General features: G+C 44.2%; 1 protein-coding gene across 4 annotated transcripts in view; it reads left to right on the forward strand.

Annotated features, from left to right (window-relative positions):
• The window catches only part of LOC137430200 (macrophage scavenger receptor types I and II), a 70,745-nt gene extending 57,967 nt beyond the window's left edge, over positions 1-12,778 (forward strand). For all 4 annotated transcript variants that reach the window (XM_068120871.2, XM_068120873.2, XM_068120872.2 and 1 more), the window contains exons 2-9: positions 342-502; positions 3,594-3,731; positions 3,947-4,489; positions 9,551-9,640; positions 9,754-9,816; positions 11,482-11,517; positions 11,708-11,905; positions 12,286-12,778. In XM_068120871.2, coding sequence (XP_067976972.1) covers positions 342-502; positions 3,594-3,731; positions 3,947-4,489; positions 9,551-9,640; positions 9,754-9,816; positions 11,482-11,517; positions 11,708-11,905; positions 12,286-12,419 — 1,363 coding nt within the window. In that variant the 3' untranslated portion in view covers positions 12,420-12,778. The remainder of the gene's footprint in view (positions 1-341; positions 503-3,593; positions 3,732-3,946; positions 4,490-9,550; positions 9,641-9,753; positions 9,817-11,481; positions 11,518-11,707; positions 11,906-12,285) is intronic.
• The last annotated feature ends 7,028 nt before the right edge of the window (positions 12,779-19,806 follow it).

The raw sequence follows: 19,806 nt of genomic DNA on the forward strand, positions 1-19,806 counted from the left end.
CACCAGCACAACCATTTGTAGCCTCGTTAAGATTTGAACCCAGGCTCGAGCGCACGGTTATGTGTGCATATCTAGATATTGAGGTTGTCTTATCTTAGCGTATGTATGTCTGTATATACTGTGATCCCAAGCTCATGGAGGAGTTTCTGCATTTATCAAATTTAGGATAAAGACGTTTGTGAACAGACGTCTACTTTTACATTATGACTGGATATGTATGCGTGTGGTACGTGGGATTTCAACCTTGGTTCCGAGTATCTTGAGGCAGAAGTTCAGGAGGGAGCACCAACAGGTGAATTATTGTTTGTAATTTTATCTTCTCTTTTCCTTTCCTGCAACAGGAGTAAAAAGTGGTATTTTTGGAAACGCAGAGACAACAAAGTGAAGGCTTTGGATATGGCTACCTGGAGCACACTGCAGGCAGATCAATCCGAGTCTGAAAATGGCAGAGAGCCAGTGTTGAATGAAAGGTTTTCTTCGTCAGAGTGCGTCTTTCCCAGTGGTGAGTGCAGCGAGGGGTTGGCTCGTGATTGGGGGCATAAATGAGCATTTATTTAAAATGTAAACAAAATTGCTGGCATTGCAAATGTTGGCCCTGGGTATTTTATTGTACCTTGGCTATAATACTGAGTATTTGTCAAAAAAAGGCATCAACCATATGTGATGCCAACTAAACCAACGATGTGGGCCTTGAGAATAATCGACATTGCAACGCAATCAACAAGATGTGATCAGCAGAGTATGGAGGCTTGTAGTGATTCATTCTGTCTGTTTACAACCGAATGGGTTGAACGTTCAGATCTATTGTACTACTTTGAAATACATAATGAATGTATTCGGACCATGGGTGATAGATAGGTAATTTTTAAAGTTGCATAATCCTTTGCCTATTTGAACACTGAAGGCCACTGGAGTCTCGTGCTCTCTCGTGCTCTGTCGTGCTCTCTCGTTCACCCTCTCATTCGTTGGCTTGTTTGCTCGATGAGTATCCTGGGAGGCGTCAGCTCATCTTTGCTCACCTACACCACCATGGCATGCCCTGTTTGGTCCCTCTTACCTCCCGTGCAGCTTTTTTTTATTTTTTTTAATAATCTCTTTTGCAGCGTTCTACCTTCACCTCCTCTCGTGAAGCCTTTGCATTCTCGGTTCTTCCTCGGGCACTCTTCCGTTTGTTTACATCATGCAAACTTTCCTGTTTACTTGTGGGTCATTTGAAAGAGTTTAAGGTGATTTAATTAAAACACAGTACCATTATTGCTTGTGCAGATCTGATTTCGGTTTTTATTTATTTTTTTAAATTGGCAAATATTCATTTTGTGGGTTTTTTATATTATTATTATTATTATTATTATTATTGCCCTCTCCAGAGAGGGTATTGCATTTGAGTCCGTTTGTTTATTTGCTTGTCTGTTTGTCCGCACAGAATAAATATGATTTTCTCTGCAACCGTTGGTCCGATTGACAGGAAATTTTCACCATAGGTGCAACTCCACCTGTATAATTTTTTAAAATAATTATGACGTCGTAGGTTACGTGGTTCGGCCGCCATCTGGGAAAAACCGAAAAACTTTGCACCCTCTATCTCCGAAAGCGCTGAAGAGAAAAAATTGAGACATGGCTCATTGTAAAGAACTCCATGGGGAATAAAATGTTAATGATGATGTCATAGGTGCCTCCATTATGACGTCATAATTCGACAAGTACAAAACTTCATCCGATCAAGATGAAATTTCTTGAGCATAATCTAGGAATAAATTAGTTTCGGAAAAAAATATGATGACGTCATCGGTCACGTGGTTCGGCCGCCATATTTGTTTTAACACAAAAGCCTTAAAAACCACTGAAAATACATCCTGGTGAGGGTTTGCAATCTGATTGCTCTATTTCTTCTTATGTTTCGATACCTGCAGAATTGAAATTTGTATTTGACCTTTTGAAGCACAAACTAATGTATAAAATGATTGGTGAGGCACCATGTAATCTACTTGCTTTAATATGCACCTTAACCAGAATATATTTTACCCACTAGTTTTTCACATTACACTGGCAACTTTGAATGTAAACAAAAGAAGTGCTCCTGTTTTAAGATTTACAAGCCTTGTCAAAATGTAGTCGACAATAACTCATAACTTTAGTTTTCCCAATTGTCTGTCTCGGACATCGTCTTTAATTATGATTGTGACGATTCCCGATGGTTAATTTGTCCAATCACAAACCTTTGCCAAGTCAGCCCGGACGTTCAGTGAATCTTCGAAATTGCCCGTCAAATTTCGGATGTATCTCCGCAATTGCCAAGTTGGCTGTCAAATGAAGGATACGCAAATTAAGCGACCCCGTCAAGTCGGCTTTTGTCTTCCAGGAGAACAGTGAGAGAAATGGTTTGTTTTTACTGTTTTATTTATATACTACCTAAGGCACCCTATGTTGCCCTTTTAGGTGGATACTTGGAGACTTGGGAGGGCTGCGGTCCATCTTCCGAAACCCGCATATTGAGATAACAACAACAACAACACACAGCCTTTTATTATTGTAGATGGTACATACTCCAAGAGTTCAGTGCTACTGTCCCACGGATCTTTTCTATTTTAGTTTTCTCGTCCGATCTGCCCATTATTTATTAAACAATTAATCCTTAAGGCAAGCATGTCCATATACCTGCAAGAGTTGCACCACTTTATTTGAATATCCCTGATGAGGGTTAAATTGCTGGTTTTAGACTGTTCTGAACTCGGCCGTATGTTGCACCGTTCGGGTGAGTAGGCTGACTAATCTGTTTAAACTATCAGCAGTACAGTACACCACAACTAGCTAAGGAGTAATATCAGGGGTAATGGATAGCTAAGTTATTGCATGACGACAAAAACGATGAAATTTAATTTCAATTATGAACTCTTTAATACATGCCGAGGTCAAAGGCAAAATATCCATGCAGACAGACCACAACTTTACAAATGGGCAAAACTGCAGTTTCTGGAATGCTATCGTCAATTTTGCATTATTTGAAGCATCACGTGACATCACGTGACATCACGTGACATCATTATTTGAGATGACATCACGTGTTATTCCAAGACTTTATTTTTTAACTAGTTGATGTTTCAAAAGTACTAAAATGTTGGCATGATTAAGTCATTTTTATGTTCAGAAATTGCTGTGAATGCAGAAAAGACCCCCCTCAAACTCCAGCACATGAGGCCTGCCCCAGAACTCGGCCGGAAATGTCAAATTTAGATCTGCAACTGAAAATGCAGTACTAAATGCTTCACTGCCACCATCGAGCAGTACTTGCAGAAGTGTCTTCAGACCGTCTGACGTCTATCCGATGGACGGTGCACACATTGAGGCATTGTGACAGTTTTTAGCTGGGCCGAGGTTTGAACCCAGGATAGACTTGGGCAGCTCAGAGGTGAGTGTTGGGTTATCAAGGTAGACTCTAGATTATCCGGCCAGCCCAAAAATCTTGTGAAATAATGAAGTTGATCGTCTGTTTGAAGAAAAATATTTTTGCTTGAGTCACACCCAATTTACTGAAAGTGGAGGTGTGGTGCCTGTCGGTTTTCTCGTGTTGTCCCTTTTGCTTTCTTTCCCTCCAGAGCGTGTGGGTACAGCTGCCCATAAGGATGGCACCTGTCGTTGTCTTGCTTGGCTTGACTCCCCTAAGGTCGTTCGAACTTTAATCGTGCTTCTCTACATGATCGTGCTCCTACAGTTCATCCTCTGGTTCGCCACAAGTGTGTTTGCATTATTTTAATTTTTTGACTACTTTCCACGTAAGGCCTCGATACAGATATTATTGTTTTTATTTGTACTCTTACAACTCCATAAAAACATGCCTTACATGTGCACAGACACATTGTCCATTTATAGTAGATGCACTAAAGATTTTGCCTTCTTGTTCAATAATTTTTTTTGAGCACTGCACAATTCTCTTTTCTCTGAACCCTAGTATTCGGTTGGTTTTCAATCGCTACTTCGGAAAACAGTAACAGTTTGCAACAGCTTTCCTCCTCACCTGTCATGGCTGCAAACAAGATGGCTTCTCCGCACCGCAAGTTGGCTGACCTCTCAGACCGCATCTCTACACTGGAGGCCACGAGTGGTACACAAGGGTACACAATCCAAAAAGTCACATCTCAGGTCCAAAAAATTGAAGGAGACCTGCGAAACGTACTTTTGCTCATAAGAATACACAATTCGGACTCGGTCAAACCTCAGCAGTCGGTGACGGTTGAGCCCAAGGATTTATCTTTGGCAATCGAAGCTCTGAAGCGCCTGCACAGCCAGGTGGAGAGTCAAGAAACCGAGGTGGAATATATGCGTCAGCACTTTCTCAATATGTCATCGGATGTGGTGATGCTTCGGGAAGAGCAGGACCTGTTTGTGCAGCGACTTGACAACGAACTCAAAGTTGTGTTTAATGTGACTGAGAATCTCAGGCTGCAGGACTGGTACAGAAAGTTGGTTCTTGACAACATCACCATTATCCAGGGTAATATTTCTTTCCAATTTTGAACATGAATGTAATGCTCTGACAGGGGCCATTTTAGATATTGCTGCTTTTTGTGAAATAAAGTGAATTCGAAACAAATTATTTTTTGGATATGCCTCTGTTAGAAAATTTCGGATTATTACAAAAATATTAATTAATTGACGTGTGGGAAAACTACATGCCCAGACCAGGAATCTAACCCAGGTTCTCTGGTGAACCGTGTTTTTACACCCCCAGTGGTGTTTGTAATAGCGGCCATGGATTTGTCTTGTCCCCTTCATTGGGGGAAGACCAAAGCAGGTCGTGGGTGCTCCTATGGTCGACAGTGAGTGCCACAGAAGCATTGATGGAAAAAGTGGCAATTCTATATGTGGGAAAATTGCATACTTGGTCAGGGTCGCCCAGATAGCCCAGATAGCCCAGATAGCCCAGATAGCCCAGATGGCCGAGCACTGGTACGGTTCACCAGAGGATCTGGGTTAGATTCCTTGTCTGGGCGTGTAATTTTCCCCCATATATCAATTTAATTATTTAATCCTGTTAATTTATTTGTAAAAATATTATTGGTGGGGTTTTGTGGTGGTGGTAGTAGTTTGAGGCTGGAGATGAATACAATGAAGCATGTGAAACAGTTGGACAATTGAATATGTTTGCAGGTAGTTGACAAGTCATTCTTGTCTAACATATCGGTTTGACTTGTTATGGAAAATGGTTGAAATGCTCCCTGTAATGCAAGGCAATGCTTAGAAGTAAATTTTTTTTCCTTTTTTTTTGCAATACAAAAAAACAAACAAAAAAAAAAAAACTAACATCAATGACAAAAACAAACGGACACACGACAAAATAAATGGAGCGCGAGACAAGATGGGGAGAGAGGAGGAAACGCACAAGTACAACTTTTGAGAGCTGGGACGTCAGGAGATGTGTGGGAGGGAGAGGGCTTGGGGGGGGGGGGGGGGGGAGGAGGCGTGGGAAGGGGGGTGAGGGGTGGGAGAGGTAAAAAAAAACAAAAAAACACATGGACACAGCGATGACTTCCAGGAAAGAAGGTGGTATTTCAGAAAAGTGGATCTGGGGTGAATTAACAGGGGCAGAAAAGATTAAGGTTTTCGATGGGGATAGATAAGAGATGGTGGTGAACAGCTGTTTTAAAGACCTGGAGGGATTAGTGGGATTAGTGGGATTGAAGAGAGTGAAGGAGTTTGTTCCAGAGACGGGAGAAAAGAGGAATGAAAGAATGGAGGTGAATAGTCTTGATTTTGGCAGTTTCAACAGAAGAGGGTTGCAGGCAGATCTTGTACGACATGTCGGAGTATTTGGGGGACAGAGCACAGACAGGGCTGGGGGAGCTAGGCCAGAGAGGAGTCTGCAGAAGAAAGAAAGACGACCAATCTGCCTGCAGTGAGTGAGTGAAAGGCTCTCGGAGTTAGCTTCATCGCGGGAGATTCCAATGATTCTGAAAGCTTTGGTTTAAACGGCGTGAAGCCAAGCTAGGTGTGAGGCAGGAGCACCAGCCCAGAGGGGAGAGCATTATTCCATTGAGCTGCGGATGAAAGCCTTGTATGTGGTGAGGAGCTCAGGTGTGCCAAGGAAGGACTTTACACGACGGAGAATGCCCAGTTGGTGACTGAATTTGGAGGCCAGCTTGGGAATGTGGTTTTCCCAGGAAAGATCATGGCAGATTGTGAGACCCAAGAGCTTGAGTGACAGAACTTCTTGGAGAGGATTGTTGAGAAAGTAGATGGGAGGGTTTTTCAGATGGTCTTTTTGAAGAGACATAGTGAGAGTGTGAGATTTGTCAGGATTGAAAGGCATGTTCCACTTGTTTGACCAGTCTAATTTTGTCCAGGTCTGCAGAGAGTGAGGAGGCTGCAGACTGCCGATCTGAGGGATGAGGTATGGAGCTGCAGACAGTGGAGTCATCAGCAAAGAGATAGAGAGGATTTTCAATAGTCAGAGAGATCATTGATGAAGACCAGAAAAAGCATAGGGCTCAGAACACTGCCTTGGGTACTCCAGCCTGAACAGGAAGGGGAGATGAGAGAAATCCATTCAGGGCCACACGTTGACTACGACCAGAGAGGATGTCTGCAAGCCATGCGTGGAGATTTCCATGGATACCATAGGTGAGCAGAGTGGGGTGCCAGACCGTATCGAAGGCACGTGATATGTCAAGGAAGAATGCTCTCATTTCCTGTTTGACATTGAGGACCTCCATCCATTGTTGACAGCAGAAGCAACATGTCCAGAGTAGAGTGTCCTGGTCTGAATCCAAATTGATGATCAGAGATCAAGCCATTGGAGAAGAGGAAGGATTTGATATCTGAAGCAATGATGGATTTCATGACTTCGCTGATGATTGGGAGCAGGCTGTCATTGAAAGGAACTGTTTTTGCACCTTTTTGTGTGCAGCGGTAATGTTGGCTGATTTCCAAGCTGAAGGCAGATGACCTTGAACAAAAGAGGTTGAAGAGAACAGAGAGAGGGTGTGAAAGAGCGGCAGAGCAGGATTTTAGGACCCGTGGGCTGATGCCGTCTGGTCCAGTTGCAGAATCGGAGTCGAGGTTTGACAGAAACTTCTCCACCTTGTCAGGAGAGAAGGAGACAGCGTCTAGGAGCAGCTGCCTATGATGTCGAGGAGCAGCGCACTGTGGGTACAGAGAGAGACGGGTTTGGGACACAAGATTTTGAGGCAAACACAGAGTTGAGGCATTCAGCTTTTTCACAGGCGGAGTCAGCTATGTAGCCATTTGAGGTAAGGGCCGGGATGGAAGGGGAACAAACACTAACAGATTTGACAAGACGTCACCAGGATTTGGAAGAGGGAGACAGGTTTGAGAGTTCACTCTTGAGAGTAGAGAGATAGTGCTTCCTGGCTCTTCTGAGGGTAGACACACACTTGTTCCGGGCTTTGTGAAAGGAAATGAGATTTCCTTCCGTTGGATTTGCATTCCACGAGGCGAAGGGAAGTTGTTTCAGGGCAACTGCCTCACCACAAGATTCCATGTACCATGGATGGGAGGAAGGGTATGACAACTGAAGACGGGATGGGATAAATCTGTGCATGAGAGAGAGAGAGAGCAGTTTACTTTGGAAGAATTCCCAGGATGAGTTGATGTCAGAGGCAGTGGAGATGGGAGACAACTCCAGATGATTGATGGCTGCTTGAGGACGGTGCCAGTTGGCCTGAGTGAAATGCCAGACTCGTCGACGTTGAGGCTCTAAGAATGGCCAGAGAGATGTCTACTTTAACAAGCATATGGTTAGATGAACCGATTGAAGCAGAACAAGAGCAGCAGACATTTGCAGGGAAGTTTGTCATAACCAAGTCGAGAAGAGAAGATGCTCCGCTGACTGATATCCGGGTTGGGAAATTGATAGATTGTGTCGGTCCCAGTGAGTCGCAGAATTCCTTTGCTGAGGTGCCATGGCTGGTGAGAGAGGTACCCACACCCAGCCAACTGGCATGACAGTTGAAATCACCACATATGAGGAAGAGAGAGTTTGGATGATTAGATAGAAGTTGGTCCATGTTATCAGACAGCGAGATGTCGATGGAGTCATCACTGTTTGGTGCACGGTACAGAACACATATGAACAAAAGGTGGTAGTGAAGGGGAAGCCGTAGCCAGTGGTACTCCTGAGGGTGAGGTGGAGAGAGGGCAGTGCAGGGAGAGTGAGGAAGAGTTTTTGATAAAGATAGCAACCCCACCTCCAGGACGAGGCTCAGGTCTATCATACCGAAGGAGGGAGTAACCAGGGAGAGATATTAAGGAATCAGAGACATCTTGAAGGAGGAAAGTTTCTGTTAAGCAGATTAAGTCTGGTTTGTCAGAAGCAACCTGTATGGAGAGATCAATCAGGTTTAAGCAAAGGCACCGGATGTTTGAGGTCCATACCATTAAGAGGAAGGGGGAGCATTGGATACAAGACAGGGTAGAGGACAGGAGGGGTGTTTAGGTAAGATGAGGAAGAGCAGGAGGAGGTAGGGAGAGCTGTTGATGGTGTCGGAGATTTCAGAAGAGATCGGAGAAAGGGAAGGATGAGGCGGACAAAAGGTTTGATGGTGATTGGATGAGGCACTGTAAGGTGTTGTTTGAGGGGGGGTGGGGCGGCAGAGCGAGGAAGAAGGTTGGAAGAGTTTGAAGAGGGAGGAAGCGGGGAGGATGCTTTGAGGAGGAGTGGTGAGGGGAGAATTGGAGAAAAAAAAGGAGAGTGGGGAGATTTGAAGGTTAGGGGTGAGGGGGGAGTTTAGGAGGGGTGGGGTAGAGGGGTAGTTTGGGGGTGAAGGTGGAGTTTCGGAGGGGAAGGGCGAGGGGGAAGGTAATGGGGGGGAGATTTGCAAGGGATGGGTGAGGGGGGTATTTAGGAGGGGAAGGATGAGTTTGGATTTTACAAAGTGTTGGACAGTTAATGGAAAACGAACATTTATTGCAAAATGAGTTTCTTGTGATTTTCAAATCAGAGATCCGTTTGAAAACGTTGGAGGAGCGGTGGAATGCATGTGAGTTTAGGGAATGTAGGAAGGAAGAACTGTAAGAGATTGAATTTTTATTTGGAATGAAGAGATTGGTGAGCAACTCGAAAACAACTTTTAAAGAAGAATAAGAAGAAAAATGTGTTGTAATAAACAACAGAATACAACACTTCAGGGGAAAGTTTAAACATTTTTAAACTAAGCCATGAAAACTATCTGAGGAAATTTCCTAAATGAGGGCATTAAGGATTCCAGCACAGATTCAGAAGAAGGAACAGAAGGATAGGAGATTGACAAAGGAGAGCAGAGAACGAAGGAACAGGGAGGTGTATAAGCAAATGTGTTAGTACGGGAGGAGAGGCCTACTTTTTAAATTCTTCGTTAATGTTTTTTTGAAGGTTAGGTGAAAGTGGATCAGAGGAAGTTCAAGGCAGTTTTTCTTTTCTATTCGAGGGAACTGGTGCTTCCCAAAGAGGCTCAAGTTAAGTTTGATGGTTCAGGATAATGTCGGTTTTCAGGTATCATGTATAGTTGACACTTTATTTGATGCATCCTGAGTTCAGCCTGTTGTGTTCACATCTCAGGCCCTCCTGGTCCGAAAGGAGACAAGGGTGACCCTGGCGTTCGAGGTTTGCCTGGTATTCCAGGCATGAAAGGGGACATGGGTGATCTCGGTAAGTATCTCTGCTGGACATGCTTGAAAGATCGTTTTATATACTGTAGTTCATGCTAAATGTCACCAAATCTTTTTGTTGATTTTTTTTTGAAAAAGACTTGTTTTGTGCAGGTGTTCAAGGGCCGAAGGGTGAGAAGGGGGAGAGGGGTTTCAAAGGAGAAATGGGTCCCCGTGGTGAGTGTTAACCACTTTTATCTTGAATTTACAAAATTGAAGTTTATTTTGCGGTGCTGTTTTGGTCCCCTGGTTGGTTATTCTGCCCAAGTACCTTGTGATCTGTATGATTCTGAGTGCTTTGATGCGAGTTGCTGTGTTCAGGATCACTTTTCTATATACGGGGATCGTGTTTGTATCTCCGGTCTCACAATGTCACAATGTTCTTGTCTGATCTGCATGGTGTTCACAAAGGTCTGACCACAACTAGAATCGTTTGTACAAATATTTTCAAATTCTCTGCAGTTCTGTTATTTGCAGATCTGCAGATGTGGTCCTGGTATTTCTTTCTTTCCCAAATTTCTGTCCCACATGATATCTACTCTTGTAGTGTACTTCTCTTTTCTGGCCAATGTTTTATTTGGTTTTCAACTGTGCTGGTATGATACTTTGGAGGTACAGGGAGTGGACAAAAAATTGGAAACATTAATGTAAAGTCACTTAATAGGGTGTTGGGCGACCACATGTGGCTAGTACGGCCTGTATGCATCGTGGCATAGTCCACCAGGGTCTGGAGTTATGCAGTCGGGATGCGGCACCATTCTTCCACGAGAAGGTCGATCAACTCACGTCTGTTTGAGGTAGGTGGAAAATGCTGTCTCTGGTATGGTTCCAGAATATCCCACAAATGCTCTATTGGGTTCAGATCAGGTGACTGAGAAGGCCATGACGTATGTATAACATCAGTGTCATGCTCATCAAGCCATTGGGTGACCACACACGCTCTGTGGATTGGAGGAACTGGGGTTGGGAGAGTCTCCTAATGCAGCCATGCGAACCATAATTATAGGCAACTAGGTCTGCACAGCATTTTGTACATGACCCTAAGCATGCTGGGATGTTATTTGCTTGATCAACACATGGGCCGCACATCTGAAAGTTGTTGCTTGGTGTCCCTCATTTACCCAGGTGTTTCCATTTTCTTTTTCTTTTTTGTCCACTACCTGTATCTGCACTCGTCTGAGCTGTCGAACTGGGTTTGAATACTGCACCAGCTATAAACTGTCACCCTGGTGTTTCACAGGCAGGATGAGGTGTCAATGTGCTCCATCCTTCAGAAGAACATCGATTCCGAGGATCCATGTGCTGGCCTTACAGATGTTGGTTTTTTCACGTCTGATCCCACAGTTTTCACAAATAGTAGGCGACTTGTCGCCGATGCCGTAAACAAATTACAAATTCCTGAAAGTCGAATGGTGGGTTTGCCGAGCTTATTCCAGAAAAACTTTGAACAGAACAGAATCAAGGTTGGAATATTTGGGACAGTTGAAGAAATCTGTGGTTTGTTAATGTGACCTGATTATTCTGAGTCTTTCTGGGATCGCAGACACTTATAATCCAAATCTTTACTTCTGCCTTCAATCAGATTTATTACTTATCAATGCTGTTACATTCTCACAACTAGTGACCATACCCATCTTGTCTTAGATTTTTTTTTTTCTGCAAAGCTTCTCAGTAAAGAATAAAGATGAACAAATAGTAGTTCACAACACAAGTTAAATTGTCACAACAAAATGATATCGCAAGTGGCAGGACTTTTACGCAAAAATGCTCGTCTTGAGGGTGAAATTGTTTGGTGAGTGCCTTCATTTCAGTTTATTATTTGCATTTTTTTTTCTTCTTCAGGGTACAATGGCCCAAGGGGAATCCGTGGACCTTCTGGTAAGATTTGGTTGGGGATAGAGTGGGTAGTGGGAGAGGTGGTGATGGGGATGTGGGCCAGTGGGTTTATCCTCAATGTTCTTTGTATTGTCCTTGAATTAAATGTCCTCGATGTTCAAATAAGTGCACAAACTAAGTGGCCTTGAACATTTGGCTATTGGTGAAGATGAGATGTAGACCTTACCTCCAGGTGGTTCTCGCACTGGCTGCTTCGTACGGCTGGTCAATGGTCCGGATGCGTACGAAGGTCGCCTTGAGGTGCTGCATCGTGGGGAGTGGGGCTCCGTGTGTGACGACCACTTTAAGAAGGTCGATGCGGATGTGGCCTGCATTTCACTCGGCTATGAGGATGCGCACTATTTCAGGGCCAATGCCACGTATGGAGAAGGTGAGCCCTATGCTGGTAATGGCAGTATGTTTCCTCTTTTGCCCATTATTAAAATCCAACACTGAAGGGGTTTGTGGTGAATGCAAATGGTGGGAAATATATATATTTATATATATATATATATTTCCCAAGACTGAAATCTCCACGTTAATCTTTGGTTGTGTAAGAATTAAAGTTTGATTTAATTGTATAAGAAGGACTCCCAGCAGAATGAGTAGTTTGAGTTGTACAATGGGTGGTATTGTCTGAGTAACTCTCCTTTTGTGGAGGTTCTGTTGAATTGATTCAAAGGTGCTTCAGGGTGAAGAGGTAAATTCCACAGATGGAAAGGACTGCTGTGAGAGGATGGCACTCCTGTTGGGTGCGTCGTGTTTGCCCAGGTACTGGTCCAATTTGGATGGACAACGTGAATTGCGATGGCAGTGAGACCGACATCACAACATGTGCCTTTTCTGGCTGGGGAGTGGGAGATTGCAAACACAACGAAGATGTTGGAGTCAGGTGTCGTGTCTGAACCGTCACGTCAATCTCCGTGCAGATTTGTAGACTTTATTGTATTTTATTATCGCCTTAAGCATTTGAATACAGACCTCTGTGGGGTAAGTAAATGGTTGAGGCACTCGTATGCTTGTCGCATTTTGACGTGAATATTGAAATAAATCGCTCCTTCACTTGGCATCGCATGTATGGAATGTGAAGTTTGATCAAAACTCTCGTGGTTTTGGCTTTTGGGCACTTAAATAAACAAATTATGCTTAACTCATGGATGCAGACTGGAATGAAATTTCATATTTGGTGAACAATATTTTGATTTCTGAACAAAATGTTTGACATCTTTTCAATGCACTGATGTCAATAAAGAAACTTTTCACATTTTTGCCCCTACTTTTTTTCCAGACTCAAGAATTTGCTAATCAGTGGATTTCCACTTCTTTTTTTCTTTTCTTTCCAAATTGGTCTGTAGTTGCAATGCATTCGTGTCTCGTGAGGTTTGCTTCCTTGGTGATTTTATTTGTTAAACGCTCCCCTTATTACTCGTGATATGTGGCTCCAGGGCTCTAAACCCTTTAAGAATGCTTGCAATGTTACAGCTTTAAGTTCCAGTAAAATGTTTTGTGTACTCCACTCCTTCCTATTTTATCTCCAGATGCTGCACGACGTCATCACTGGGCGCCTAAGGTGCCCCAACAATGTTGTGAGCTGGAGGATTTTTTATTTATTTGGCGTGGGGGAGCGTGTACTTTAACGTTTCCCCCCCCCCCCCCCCCCCCCACTCCCTCCCTCCCCCCAAGTGCCAGCAGCAGATGTGAAGTACTCTTTACAAGTGCATGTATATACATGACTGCGGGGTGAGGAAGCCTATTTACTACACCCATGAATGCTCAGATTCCAACATTAAAATGCATACTAATGTTCTGTGGCAGATTTTGTTGCTGCTCGCAATCCGAAGAATTGAGAAGTGCTTATCGATGGGAGAAACAAAGCGGTACAATAATCAACTAGAACGGCAATCAGTAGAGAGCATACATCTGCCAGGCTGAAGAGTTTATGTTTTGTATCCCACTGATAGGCCGGATCTGGATTCAGACCTAAATCGAATCTGCTTGTTCTTGTCACTTACCCAACTCCTCCAAGTTTTGTCATTTCTCCACAACTTTTTGTGATGTAATGCTACATATCGTTTTTGGCCCTATTGGTATTTGGCCTGTTTTTGGCCCCCACACTATTTATATTGACGGTGTGTGAGGTTATTGTTTAAGATCTTTCCTTCTACAAGAATGAGGCTCGTGGAAGAACAAGGTTTTCTGACTAACTTTTTCAAACATCTGAATTGAAAATCTCAAGAACCCCAGTTTGCAATGGATGTTTGTATTTCATTAATCATTCCTTTTGTACATCTTCAGTGTCAAACCCTTCCCTGGCTGTTCCCTCCTCTACTTGTACTTGCCCCTATCCTAACAACCCTATCGCACACCAGCGTCGCTCTACTCCCTCCTACCCCCATTCCATCACTACCTTCCCCTTACCCTTTCCCTTCAAATCTCCCCCCTCACCCATCTCTTTCAAAACTCTCCCTCCCCCTCTCCCCTTCAGATCTCCCCTCTCACCCTTCCTCCTCAAAGTTTCCTCTTGACTCATCCACAAAGCTGCCTCTTCCCCCCTTCCTCTCTTCCAACTCATTCCTCCACCTCCTCCAATCTTCCACCCCTCCCCCTCATATTACTTATCACTTTGCCTCATCCCATCACCACCTAGCCTTTGCTCCTCCTCCTCATCCTGCCGTCTCTCCTAGCTCTTCTGCAATCTGACAGTCAACAGCTCTCCCTACCTCCCCCTCTCCTTCCTTGTCTTACCCTCTCCCTCCCCTACCCTCTCACTCCCCTTCCCTCTGACTCCCCTTCCCTCTGACTCCCCTTTCTCTCACTCCCCTTCCCTCTCACTCCCCTCTGCCCTTTCCCTCTCACTCCCCTCTCTTGTACCTGATGCTCCCCCTCCCTCTTCCTTAATTATATTGGCTTCAAACATCCAGGGCCTTCACCCAAACCTGACTGATCTCTCCATACAGGTTGCTTCTGCCAAACCAGACTTGATCTGCTTAACAGAAAACTTACTCCTTCAAGACGCCTCTGATTCCTTAATATCTCTCCCTGGTTACTCCCTCCTCTAGTATGATAGATCTGAGCCTCGTCCTGATGGTGGAGTTGCTCTCTTTATTGAAAACTCTATTCCTCACACTCCCTGCACTCCCCTCGCTCCACCACACCACCAGAGGATTTCTGGCTATGGCTTCCTCTCTGCTCCCACCTTTTGTTTTTATGTGTTGTACCGTCCACCAAACAGTGATGACTCCATTTACATCTCGCTGTCCGAGAACATGGACCAACTTCGATCCACTCATCCCAACTCTCTTCCACATATGTGGCGATTTCAATTGTCATCATGCCAGCTGGCTTGGTGTGGGCACCTCTCACACCTGACATAGCACCTCGGCAAAGTACTTCTGCGACTCATTGGGACTGACACAATCTGTCAATTTCCTGACCTGGATATCAGTGAATGGTACATCATCATCTATTCTGGACTTGGTTATGACTAACTTCCCTGCAAATGTCTGCTGTTCTGCTCCCATCGGTTCATTTGATCATATACTTAAAGTGGTTATCTCTCTGGCCATTCTTAGAGCCACCTCAGTGCCTACGAGTCTGGCATTTCACTCAGGTCGACTGGCAGGGTCTTCAAGCAGCCATCAATCATCTGGAGTGGTCTCCCATCTCTACTGCCTCTGACATCAATTCTTCCTGGGAATTCTTCTAAAGTAAACTGCTCTCTCTCATGCATAGATTTATCCCATCTCGTCTGCAGTTGTCATACCCTTCCCTCATGCCCATGGTACACTGAATCTTGTGGTGACAGTTGCCCTGAAACAACGTGACCGCCTCATGTAAGGCAAAGGCATTTAAGGCAATCTCAGTTCCTTCCACAAAGTTTGGAATAAAAGTGTGTGTCTACCCTCAGGAGAGCCAGGAAACAATATCTCTCTACTCTCAAGACTGAACTCTCAAACCTTTCTCCCTCCTCCAAATCCTGATGGCATCTGGTCAAATCTGTTTCTGGTATTTGTTCCCCCTCCATCTCTCCCAACAAGGTGGAGACGTTTCTGTCAAACCTCCACTGCGATTCTGCAACTGGACCAGACGGCATCAGCCCATGGGTCCTAAAATCCTGCTCTGCCGCTCTGTCTCATCCTCTCTCTGTTCTCTTCACCCTTTCTTTTGCTCAATGTCATCTGCCATCTGCCATCTGCTTGGAAATCAGCCAACATTACCACTTTACACAAAAAAGGTGCAAAAACGGATCCTTGCAACTACAGACCAATCAGCCTGCTCCCAATTACTCAGCAAGGCCATGGAATCTATCATCACTTCTGACATTAAATCCTTCCTCTTCTCCTATGGCTTGATCTTGGATCATCAATTTCGATTCAGACAAGGCCACTCTACTCTGGGCATGCTGCTTCTGCTGTCTTAAAAATGGGTAGAGGTCCTCAATGCCAGACAGGAAATTAGAGCCCTCTCCCTTTGACATGCATCATGCCTTCAATCCAATCTCCTGTCCAGGCTGGAGTTCCTGAAGGCAGTGTTCTGGTACATGCGCTTTTTCTAATCTTCATCAATGATCTCTCCGACTCTGGAAAATCCTCTATCCTTTTGCTGATGACTCTATCTTCTGCTGCTCTATCTCTCAAATCGGCACGCAGCAGCCTCTTCACTCTCTTCAGATTTGGATAAAATTACAAGCTGGTCAAACATGTGGAACATCATTTCAATCCCGAAAAGTCTCTCCGGAAAGACAATCTGGAAAACCCTCCCATCTACTGTCTCAACAATCCTCTCCAAGAAGTTCTGTCGCTCAAGCTTTTGGGTCTCACTATCTGCCATGACCTTTCCTGGGAAAACCACATTTCCAAGCTGGCCTCCAAAGCCAGTTACCGACTGTGCATCCTCAGTCATGCGAAGTCCTTCCTTGGCACTACTGAGCTACTCACCACTTACAAAGCTTTCATCCGCAGCTTGGAGTACTGCTCTTCCCTCTGGGCTGTTGCTCCAGCCTCACACTTAGCTTCACCCTGTAGATACCAAGGCTTTTAGGATCATTCGTATCTCCTGCGATGAAGCTGATTCTGAGGTCCTTACACTCTCACCACAGGCAGGTTGGCGGTCTTTCATTGTTCTACCGACTCCTCTCTGGCCTAGCTCCCCCTGCTCTGTCTGTGCTCTGTCCCCCAAACATTCCTGCAGGATGCACAACATCTGCCAGCAACCCTTTTCTGGTGAAACTGACAAAATCAAGACTCGCTCACCTTCACTCTTTCATTCCTCTTGTTTTGCCACCTCTGGAACAAACTCCCACACTTTCTTCAATCCCACTCCTCCCTTCAGGTCTTCAAAACAGCTGTCATCATGTCATATCTTCCCCCATCCAAAACTTTGGTCTTTTCTACTCCTGTTAATCCACCTTATTCAAACTCTATTTTCTTTCCTGAAAGTCCTTCCACTGTATGACCATCTTGTTTATCCCATGTACCCTGCTCCAGTACTCTTTTCCACAGTTATGCTGATGTCCCTGTTCCCTACTGTTATGCTTCCCTCCCTCTCCACCTCTTGTCTCCCGCTCCCTTTATTATATGTCTGTATTCGCTCTTATATGAGCCTCGACTAAGTATATATAAAAAAGGTTAATCTGACGGTGCGTAGCGGGGCAACAATTGAGCACAACCAGCAAGGCCATAAATAAACAGGAGGGGAGGAAACACTCCAACCAGCAAACAAGAGGTTTGAGTTAGAAAGGGTTTATGGGAGTGATAACGATCATAGGTCAGGATGGGCGATGTGAGCTGGTGTTGCTGCCTGCTTGAAGCCATGGAGGGAAGAGTGGGAAATGGCCTCCGGAAGGAGGTTCCTCCAGATGCGAGAGGTGCAGAACAGCTTTACACATTTTGTTTTGGGATTTTGCATTTTATTTTTGTATGTGCCTGTACTTTGGAGGTGGAAACAATCTTTTTTTAATGTTTACTATTTATGAAATATTCCAGAAATTTTTATTTTACTGTTGCGAGGTATCATTTGGAACTTCCACCTCATTTAGTCAGTTTAATATCATTGTGCTTCTTGTGCATCTAATTTGCGCAAAAAAGGGGAGGGATGTTTTGGTTAGAGTTTGGGTTAGACCTTTACACCCCTTAAGTCTCTTTTGACCTCTACACAATTTCAACCCCTTACACCTTTCACAGGTTCGACATTTTGGACCCTTGACCATTTAGAGTTTTAGACCACTAAATATGGGCTACTTGGATGAAAGAGTGGTGTTTGGGTTACTTGGATGAAAGGGAGTGGTGTTTGGGTTAGTTGGATGAAAGGGAGTGGTGTTTGGGTTAGTTGGATGAAATGGAGGGGTGTTTGGGTTAGTTGGATGAAAGGGAGGGGGTGTTTGGGTTACTTGGATGAAAGGGAGGGGTGTTTGGGTTAATTGGATGAAAGGGAGGGGTGTTTTGGTTAGTTGGATGAAAGGGAGGGGCGTTTGGGGGTAATTGGATGAAAAAGGGAGGGGTGTTTGGTTTACTTGGATGAAAGGGAGGGGGTGTTTGGGTTACTTGGATGAAAGGGAGGGGTGTTTGGGTTAATTTGATGAAAGGGAGGGGTGTTTTGGTTAGTTGGATGAAAGGGAGGGGCGTTTGGGGGTAATTGGATGAAGGAGTGGCGTTTGGGTTACTTGGATGAAAGGGAGGGGTGTTTGGGTTACTTGGATGAAAGGGAGTGGTGTTTCGGTTACTTGGATGTAAGGGAGTGGTGTTTGGGTTTTTTGGATGTAAGGGAGCAGTGTTTGGTTTACTTGGATGAAAGGGAGCGGTGTTTGGTTTACTTGGATGAAAGAGAGTGGTGTTTGGGTTTTTTGGATGAAAGGGAGCGGTGTTTGGGTTACTTGGATGTAAGGGAGCAGTGTTTGGTTTACTTGGATGAAAGGGAGCGGTGTTTGGTTTACTTGGATGAAAGAGAGTGGTGTTTGGGTTACTTGGATGAAAGGGAGCGGTGTTTGGTTTACTTGGATGTAAGGGAGTGGTGTTTGGGTTTTTTGGATGTAAGGGAGCAGTGTTTGGTTTACTTGGATGTAAGGGAGCAGTGTTTGGTTTACTTGGATGTAAGGGAGCAGTGTTTGGTTTACTTGGATGAAAGGGAGCGGTGTTTGGTTTACTTGGATGAAAGAGAGTGGTGTTTGGGTTTTTTGGATGAAAGGGAGCGGTGTTTGGGTTACTTGGATGTAAGGGAGCAGTGTTTGGTTTACTTGGATGAAAGGGAGCGGTGTTTGGTTTACTTGGATGAAAGAGAGTGGTGTTTGGGTTTTTTGGATGAAAGGGAGGGGTGTTTGGGTTACTTGGATGAAAGGGAGCGGTGTTTGGTTTACTTGGATGTAAGGGAGTGGTGTTTGGGTTTTTTGGATGTAAGGGAGCAGTGTTTGGTTTACTTGGATGAAAGGGAGCGGTGTTTGGTTTACTTGGATGAAAGAGAGGGGTGTTTGGATTCGTTGGATGAAAGGGAGGGATTTCTGTTACATAGCCAAAAAGGGGATGGGGGGGGGGGGGGGGGGGAATTTTAACAAGTCAAAAAGGAGGATAGTTGTTCGACTGTGACACCAACTATATTTGTCAACGTTGGTATTTAGAACGGAAATGCAGTCAGGATGAGTGGTAAGCATGAGTGGTAAGGATAAGTGGTAAACCTCAACGTGGCTCTGTTGTATTGTTTTAGTAATCCATACAAAAATGTTCTATATGTTTTGCTGGGCGGTTTTAGTAAACGCTTTTTAAAAACTTCCATTTATAAGTTATTTTACCTTTATGTAGCGTTATTAGTCAACTTTCACCACGCTCTCATTTCCTTTTGTAGTTTATCAGGAATTTTTTTTTTATAGGTTATTATTCACTTTTCTCATTTCAATACTGAATAATATAGTTAATCCAATTTCGTATCTTTAGGCTTTAAATTGTTCGAGTTCACCTCGTTTATCCCTCACTCTTATCTCGATGACTGCTACTTCATTTCTACCTGTACTGATGATTTTTTTTTTCTGTCTCTCGTCTTTGTTGAAATTGGTGATTATATTCTGTATTTTAACTAGTTCCGGTGATGATAAATTAATATTTTATGTGCACGCTGGGCTTTTGCACTACGATTGAGCGAATGGTCTAATCGACCATGAGGCTGGTGGTGCTGGCATTCCCCAATTCTCCTGCCAATTTCTAACGGCAGTCATTACTTCTCAGGTTTTCCTGCCAAATAACCACCACCTGCTGCATTTAAATGATTAAATAAAAAGCCACGCCCCCCTACCCCCTTCGCCCACCT

This window comes from Myxine glutinosa, chromosome 6, assembly GCF_964187855.1.
Source record: "Myxine glutinosa chromosome 6, kmMyxGlut1.1, whole genome shotgun sequence".
In the NCBI taxonomy this organism is placed as follows: Eukaryota; Metazoa; Chordata; class Myxini; order Myxiniformes; family Myxinidae; genus Myxine; species Myxine glutinosa.